Source organism: Aquarana catesbeiana, linkage group LG01 (assembly GCF_042186555.1).
Source record: "Aquarana catesbeiana isolate 2022-GZ linkage group LG01, ASM4218655v1, whole genome shotgun sequence".
In the NCBI taxonomy this organism is placed as follows: Eukaryota; Metazoa; Chordata; class Amphibia; order Anura; family Ranidae; genus Aquarana; species Aquarana catesbeiana.
In genome coordinates, this window is record NC_133324.1 from 584,930,686 (window position 1) to 584,939,700 (window position 9,015).

Genomic DNA, 9,015 nt, shown 5'->3' on the forward strand with positions numbered 1-9,015 from the left:
CAGAGCCAGTGAGGAGGGAGCAGAGTCCAGGACCACACCCCATTCTGTGTGTCTTATAGGCACACAGAGCAGGGTTTTTTGAGCAAGCACGCATGAGTGCCGCCATAGCAAGCAATTTACTATGGGAGCATTCAGCTTAGGGGTAGAGCCAGGAGCACCAGCGGAGGATCCCCATAAATAATGTGTAACAGTTTCCACCTAGAACAGAAGTATTGCAAAAGAGAGGGAGAGAGGGAGAGAGAGGGAGAGAGAGAGAGAGAGAGAGAGAGAGAGAGAGAGAGAGAGAGAGAGAAAAGCTGACACAACATGTCCACATACAGGAGCTGTATTACTGCAATACTGTATTTTAGACAGACCAGAAGCAGAGACTCATAGGTAATTGTTCCTGTGTTCTGGCTGTTTAAAAATAGCTGGCCACAATTTCTTGATCTGAATCCTAGTGACAGACAAGTCTCTGTCCTATTGTTATCTCACATGTACAGTACCAGATATCTAGGTCTGTGCTACTGTATGTATGTAGTGGTCACCTTCCAGTTTATTTGTGTCTTGCCAAGCCTGACTGCAGAGGGGCACCTGCGCCAGTTCACAAAACTGGTACTTCTGCCAGTATCTAGCATGGACATGCTCAGATGCTGAGAAATGCATGCAGGATGGAACAGATGCTGAAGCATGTGCATGTGTACATGGAGTCTAGAAACTGGAACCAAATACCCTTTTTAAGGAAGTAAGCAGCCATTAGAGGTTGCTGGATGATCTTCTGCTTGTTCCTTGTCTCCGTGATTCCTAGTTTCCTGTTACTGACTCAGGCTGCCTCTAGACTTCCCTTCTGCTTGATCTCCCCTTGTGACCCTGGCTTGTTTAAAGGATCCTGCTTCTCTGATCATCTGTGTATGACTTCGGGCTGCCTCCTGACTATGTTTCTGCCTTGCCTTCCTGACTTCTGTGCATGAGCTTGGTTTTAGCGCTTGACATTGCTTCTTGCTCTCTCTCCATGTATGAGCTCAGCTTGGATCTAGACCACGATCACCTGCTTCCAGTACCTCTGCGCCAACCTGATCCTGCATCTGCCATGGTGTCATTAGGCTACTGGCTGCTGTATATCTCCTGTTCCTCAACCCAGGTGTCCTATGTCTCTGTCATCTTGTCAGAATACCAACCAGTCAAATGCTACCAAAAGCCACACCAGCAGACCAGCCAAACTCGCACCCATGATTCTTTGGGCTTTGTACTCCCTGACATTAACTCCAGGGGTGCTTAGATCGCAGCCCCAAAGGATGCCCTCTCGTTGTCACTTTGGCCTCCAAACAGGTACGTGACAAATAGTAGGTGAACATGGTTAGTGCATTGAAGTTTATATGCAGCTCTTGTAATTTTAGTTAACTCTGACCCCTCTGGTCTTGGATGCTATAGCTAGTTTTAGCTTAGGTCTCAATACCCAGCATAGGCTAGAGCCAGGTTAGGCATCCAATGGCCACTTCTGGCAGAAAGAGATCTGGTTGCATGTCAGATTAGAAACTACAAGAAGGGACTAAAGCACAGTAGATGAGTAGGCTGAGTCTGAGTTCCAGTGCCACAACACAGTTTCCCCAGGTTGGACAACAGTAGAAGGATCTGCCTATTACCACTGATCTTCTCTTCAGGTCTCTGACACAAAGACTGGTGCAACATCATGATTGTTCGCAGGGGCCCTTGCAACTGAACTTTGTTGCAACATTCATCTACAGGTATCTTTATTAATAAATATCTATATCTGGGTAAAACTGCACAATTCCACCAGGACTCTTGTTGGATCCTTTGCTGATAATACCTGTTTGTACATTGGATGAACAGTATGTACTCTTTTTTTATTATATAAGGCTTGTATTATTTCCATACAGGTGTGCTTCTATATACTTATGGTTAATATTATATTTGAGTTAAAGGAAGCAGATCATCTGCTCTCTAAAACTTTGATCCCCTCTGTTCACAGAGACCCTGTCCTGGGTGGAGGCACTGACAATTTTATTATCAGTCTTATGCCCTGTACACACGGTCGGATTTTCCGATGGAAAAAGTGCGATCAGATTGTGTTGTCGGAAATTCCGATCGTGTGTGAGCTCCATCGGACTTTTTCCGTCGGAATTTCCGACACACAAAGTTTGAGAGCAGGATATAAAATTTTCCGACAACAAAATAGGATCGGTTACATTCCGATCGTGTACACAAATTCGACACACAAAGTGCCACGCATGCTAAGAATAAATTAAGAGACGAAAGCTATTGGCTACTGCCCAGTTTATAGTCCCGGCGTACGTGTTTTACGTCACCGCGTTCAGAACGATCGGATTTTCTGACAACTTTGTGCGAGCATGTGTATGCAAGACAAGTTTGGTCCAAAATCCGTCTGAAAAAATCCGTTTGTTGTCGGAATGTCCGATCAATGTCCGATCGTGTGTACAGGGCATTACTCTTCCACTTAGAGAAGGTTCTGGTTCTCTTATTTACCTACAGGTTTAGCATAATATCCTGCATGGGCAGAGCCATTTGTCATAACCCCACCAAAAAGAGAGTTACATATGCAACAAAGGATTAGAAAGTGTTACTTTTAAAAACAAACAGCAATTGTTGATGATCCAAAGTACTTAAAGTGGAACTTCAGTCATTTTTTTCATCTTTCCATCTAGTAAATCTTCTGCCCTTGTTGTTTTAACTTTGGATAGTAAAACTTTTTTTTTTTTTCTGCCAGTAAATACCTTATACAGCCCACTTCCTGTTACTTGTCTGGTCATTAGCCTAGGCTTATGACATCATGGACAGCTCTCTCTCTCACTCTTCTGAGAGTTTGCCAAGAAGGGAGGGGGTATGAGCCATAAGAGGGCCAATGAGAGCTTCAGAGCTGAAGGTGTGCCTCTGTGTGTCTGTGTAAATCCAGGAAGTGAACAGGCAGCAGCTTCACCTGCCCACAGTTAAACTGATTGCAGCCAGACTCCGTGGAGGGAGATTTCTGCAGCATATTTGGCAAGTACAGAATCACAGTATATATAAAATAATATGCAAAGTGGTTGGAGGGAAGCTTCAGAATGGCAAAAAATGTTTTATTACAAATGATGTAGTTTCTCTTTAAAGAAGAATTTCAGGTTTAATATTTCATATATAGTTACAATGAATAAGACCAATGTAACTATGCATATACCATACCTGTGGGATCCCCTGGAAGCTGGAAATCACTGTATTGGACACTCACTAGCTTCAGGGTCCAGTGCTGGAAGCTGGACCAATGTAACTATGTAAATATATCCATACCTGGAATTCCTCCTCTTGAGCCCAAGGACTAAGGCTAAAATGGCGCATGGATCAAGGGCTTTTAAACACACTGTGTTTATTCATTTTAAGCTGACTGTCAGCTTTATGTGGAAGTGATTCAGATGGCATGTAACTCAGGCTGTCTCATCTCTGGGCCTGGGCAACTATGGCTGGTGTTGCTGGGTAGGGTGAAGGGAGATCAGTGAATGTGAGTTCCTCACCCTCCCTGTTGTGAATGATTCAGGAAACAATGAGTAGTAAATAACTTCCTGGTTCAGAGCTATCATTCCCTGGGAGCGCTGGCCAGGAAAGCAGCTAATTCAGCTTAATATGAGCTTCATTAGCTGCAGTAAAGTACATGGGAGACATCAGGGGTCTAACAGACCTCTGATGCCTCCATAAAGAGAATCTGTCACAACATATATCCCCTTTGTGAAAGCAATAAAGTTATGAAAAAAAAATTTAAAAATTGAACCTTGGAAGCGACAATAAAATAAAATAAAAATAAAGCCCCCCCACATACATACAAAAAACGTGTTGGGACGCCTACGTACAAAAATGGCGACTGCCCTACACATGTTGAAAATCCATGTGCATGCCAGAGGCCAATAATTCTAGGCACATTATTTATGGCTAACTCTAAACTGGCTTTTAAATCGTCACCTATTGGCAATTTTGGGTACTGAAAATTGCCACTGTTTCTTTGGCGCGCATAATTTTAATGTTTTTTCTCTTTAAATCAGATCTTCTTTTATTAATTTTACATTAAAACAATACAAAACACACATACATCCCATGTACATACTAATAATCACAATAACCATATATTCCAAAACAAACAGGAAAAAAAAAGAAGGATTACCCCCTTCCCTCTATCATCTCCTATTGTTTTTATCTATCTATCTATCTATCTACTCCCAACCACTTTCTAAAAATTCCCTGGGCAGCCTCTATGTAAAAATATGTATTTTTCTTTAATTATAATTTCCTTTATGTGTGTTCTCGATTTAGATATTGTTGTGGGGTATGAAGACATCCATTTTTGTGCTATGAGCTTGCGAGCCTGAAACATACTCCTTACTATTGGCATAAGGGTCTTTTTCGGAATCCTTGTTTCATCCATCATACTTAGAAGACATATACTTGGCTTTAGCAACAGCTCCATCCCAAAGAGACTATTAATAGTCGACATAACCCCCTTCCAATATCGATGGAGTTTGGGGCATCTCCATAGCATATGTATTAAGTTGGCCCGGCCCCGATTACATCCTTGGGCATACAGGGGTATCTCTACACTTCCATTTAAATAACTTCTCCGGTGTATGATAAGTCCTTTGTAGGATAAATAGTTGGGTTTCATTTTTGTGTAGGAGATAAAGAGACCATGGGCATTGCGGTCAATGCAGCCTCCCATTGTTCGTCCGATATAGACCCTAATGCCGCGTACACACGGTCGGAATTTCTAACAGAAAAAGTCGGATGGCAGTTTTTGGTCAGGTAATCCGACGGTGTGTATGCCCCATCGGACTTTTTCTGTTGGCATTTCCAACGGACTTAGATAGAGAACATGCTCTAAATTTTTCCGTTGGAAATGCCGACGGAGCTTATCCCGTTGGCAAGTCCGACCATGTGTACGCGGCATTAGTTTCATGCTTGGTGTGCTCTCAATGGTATATCCACTGATTCTTGAAACTTATCATAAAATATACCATATAGTTGTGATATAAGACCTTTCTTAGCCTCCCCCCTGGACAACGAGATTATTAAAGATTTATTAAATTTAATTTCATGGGAACGGGATTCCATATTCATCACTTAGAGGGCAAAGGTTTTTAACACATCGGAGTAAGTGTCGTATAACCTCTAACACTTGTTTATCATTTCCTGCCATGTTTAATCAAATAATTTACCAGTTAAAAAGTTTTAATCACGTAACAGATTTCTCGTATCCAATAAGGATACTAATGGGTATTCATCATATACGGCTAATAACAGACCCTGTATAGGATCAGAGTCTGTCCTTTCCGTCCAACCAGCAAAATGTTGTAGTTGGGATGCTAAAAAAATAACTTTTCGCATGGGGAATAGCAAGCCCCCTGCGTCTTTGGCTAGCATTAATGTAGTTAGTTTAATATGGGTTTGTTTTCGAAAAAGCGAATCTATCTTCCTAAACCAAAATTATGTAATCCATATAGGGGAGTTATGTAGTATATAAAGCAATTGCGGGGCCCATATCACTTTAATAAGGTTGGCTCTGCCAATCACTGTCAGTGGAAGCTTACACCAACTCCTACATTTATCCAATTAAACCAAATTTAACCAATAGTGGTTTGAGATTCAAATTAATATAGTCCTTTACATTTCGGGATATCTCTACATTTAAATATTTTGCCGCGTACACACGATCGGATTTTACGACGGGAAATGTTGGATGTGAGCTTGTTGGCAGTAAGTCCGACCATGTGTATGCTCCATCAGACATTTGTTGTCGGACTTTCCACCAACAAATGTTGGCTAGCGGTTTCTCAAATTTTCCACCAACAATACACAAGTCCGTCGCACAAAAGTCCACGCATGCTCGGAATCAAGTACGAGCCGAAAGTGCTCGGTCTTGTCAAACTAGAGTTCGTAATGGAGATATCACGTGAGTCTTGTACGTCACTTTTGTCACAACATTTGTGTGACCAGGTGTATGCAAGACAAGTTGGAGCCAACACCCTTTGAACAAAAATCCACGGTTTTGTTGTCAGAAAGTCCGATCGTGTGTATGGGGCATTTAACTGTATGCTTAATTTGAATTTGTGAAACTGTTTCTGGTAGGAGGTGTATTTAGATATTCTAATGGTAACACTATTGATTTCTCCCAGTTAATCCAGGAACCTGAAAATAGCCCAAATGTAGAGATGAGGTTCATGTTAATCTTAATCATATTAATGAATTTGTAGTATCCCCCCCCCAAAAAAAAGGGCTTCGTCTGCATATAGGGCTATTTTATCCTCTCTACCTGCACGAGGGCACCCTTGTCTGGTTCCTCTGGAAAGTGAAAAAGACGAGGACTGAGTGTTATTCATTTTTAACCTTGCCTTAGGTTCGCTATGCATCATTCTTAACCATGCCAAGAAGCCAGGTCCTATACCAAAGGTGGTAAGTACAGCCCATAAATACTCCCACTCCACCATATCAAAAGCTTTATGGGCATCCAGGCACAGTATAGCTCTTGTGCCTGATATGTCTATAGGTGCATATTTAAAAAAATGTTTGTTGATGCTGCTCTTGAGGGAATTAAGCCAGTTTGGTCTCCATGAATTAGAGTATTAATAAATCTAGATAGCCTATTTGCAAGCACCCTCACTAATTTCTTCACGTCTGATGTGAGGAGAGATATGGGTCGATAAGATTATGGCATTGACGGATCTTGTTGTGAACAAGCACGAGTTATCCGTGTGAAACCGGTCTACCAATGTTCCTGTAACATCCTGTCTATGTCCTTTGGCACCTTGACAATAAAGTAACTATTCTACAGAAGGTCTTCCTTTCATGGTGTGCGACCGATTTTCTTTTTCTTCAATTAATGGATCTTTACCCTGTTTTGGAATCACTATTATTATTGCTTCCTGCATTGATTCTGGGAGTTTTTGCGTTCTAAAGGCCTCATTTAATACTTCCAGAAGTTCAGATAATAAAATCTGTCCATATTTTTTATAAATTTCCCTAGGCAGACCATCTAGCCCTGGAGCTTTATTATTATAAATTTGAGATACTGCTTGTTTTAGCTCTTCCAATGATATAGGGCTATCTAAGAATTCTCTTTCTTTTGGTTTAAGTTTAGGTATAGCAAGTTTATAATCCTGTCACATCCTGAGTCCCGCCAGGAGTATTCGACTCCCGGGCAGTCCACCACAAGGTGCACACAGCACGCTGGATATCGAGCGCCAAGTTCCAGGCGCTGGGAGCTGAGAGCTGGTGCGAAGTTGGGAGCCGAGAGCAGGAGACCGCCAGGGTGTGGCTGGAGAGGGCCCCCTGAGCGGGAGCTGCATTAGCAGTGGGCGGTCCTTCCGGTGTCAGAGCAGGAGTCGTTGCAGCACCAGCGGGTGTTAGAAGTGTACTCCCCGGAGTGGGAGCTACGGCAGCAGACACCCAGGCTGGAGACAGACGTAGGGTGCTTTTGAGCCAGAGGTGGACAGTCAGAATACAGGAGCCAGGGGCCACGAGCCGGTTATAGTAGGCAGTACATCAGGAGAGAGACCGTGAGTGTCCTTTCCGAACTCTTTGAGCGAGAACATCGGGCTGTGCAGGTGCTGGCGTGTGCTTTGGCTGGTGGGCCCCACAGGCTTCTGCAGTAAATATGCTACCTAGAGTATATGAAGTATATAAAGCTTGAATATAGCTCCTGAAGTTTGGAAATTCCCACAGAGGCCCCTACAGAAGCTTCTATAGCTCCTATATAGCTCTTATAGCACATAAATCACTGAACAGCGTTTTGTCTACTTTTACATAGTAATATCTCGGTTTACAATGCCGTTTGGTGCAGACAGAGCAGATTTATATCCTATTGAGGGATATATTTGAATGAAAGTTTTGCTGTAACATAGACTGACCTATCAGTGGAAAAAAATCACTATGAAGTTGGTTCCTTTTCTTCAGGAAAAAATAAATGACATAATAAAGGTAAACATCTCTTCCACCAAGCCAGCTGTGTTCTTATTTACAATAGTATCAGTGATCCTATAAAGCACACTGATAGAGCCGTTTACCTCCAGGTAGAAGAGGTCCAGCGATGTGATCTGTGAATCCAGAAAGTCTTCATAGGTGTTGAACTGGGTGATGATCCCGTCCATAGCAGTGCCGCTCTCGTCGTCCTCCATTGCTGGATTGTACTGTAATGCGTCCTTAGCAACCGAGGGCGGCCCGAGCAGGCGTCATGGAGGCGGAGACGTAACGGTCGGCAGCCAATGAAAGCTCAGCCGGCTACAACGCGCACACATTTGACAGCTAGAGCAGAGCATGCGTCGCCTATTGACAGCTCGAGATCAGTGATCCTTCTCTATGCAGACTGTCTGTCTGCCCAGTGTTGATGTGTGAGTCGTCTATGGGGGTGCGGGGTTGTCGCCCATTAGTGAAGCGGTGACAGGGGGCTCCCCCAGCTCAGCCCGCCAGATAGCACAGAGGATGCGCTGTGACTGGGGAGAGGCGAGCTGTCACACTGCTTCCCCCGCTCGTCTCTCCTTCTCCTGTCGAAAGGGCGGATCCAGAGTCTAGTCTCGGGAGGGGCACTGCCAGAAAATATATTTTTTTGGGGTACATTTATCGGGGAAATGGCTGGTGTTGGCGCTTCAATCATCACGGCACCATGGTTGTTATGGTGTCAGGATGATTGAAGCGCATTATTACCATAATTACATTGTTATAAAAAATTAAATAGTTTAACTCACCATAATGCAGAATCAGTGGGAGCCCCGAGTGTGTCACTTGCCACGTCACCTGTCACTAGATGCAGATTGTCACTTGCCACGTCGCCTGTCACCAGATGCAGATTGTCACTTGCCACGTCGCCTGCCACGTTGCAGATTGTCATTTGCCATGTCACTTGCCACGTCGCCTGCCACTGTGCGGATTGTCACTTGCCACGTCGCCTGCCACGTTGCGGATTGTCACTTGCCACGTCGCCTGTCACCAGATGCAGATTGTCACTTGCCACGTCGCCTGCCATGTTGCGGATTGTCACTTGCCACG

General features: G+C 43.6%; 1 protein-coding gene across 1 annotated transcript in view; it reads right to left on the reverse strand.

Annotated features, from left to right (window-relative positions):
- CFAP299 (cilia and flagella associated protein 299) overlaps nt 1-8,193 on the reverse strand; it is a 769,046-nt gene extending 760,853 nt beyond the window's left edge. The window contains exon 1 of the mRNA XM_073597947.1: nt 8,037-8,193. Within this exon, the coding sequence (XP_073454048.1) occupies nt 8,037-8,147 (111 nt within the window). The 5' untranslated portion in view covers nt 8,148-8,193. The remainder of the gene's footprint in view (nt 1-8,036) is intronic.
- Between the last annotated feature and the right edge of the window lie 822 nt (nt 8,194-9,015).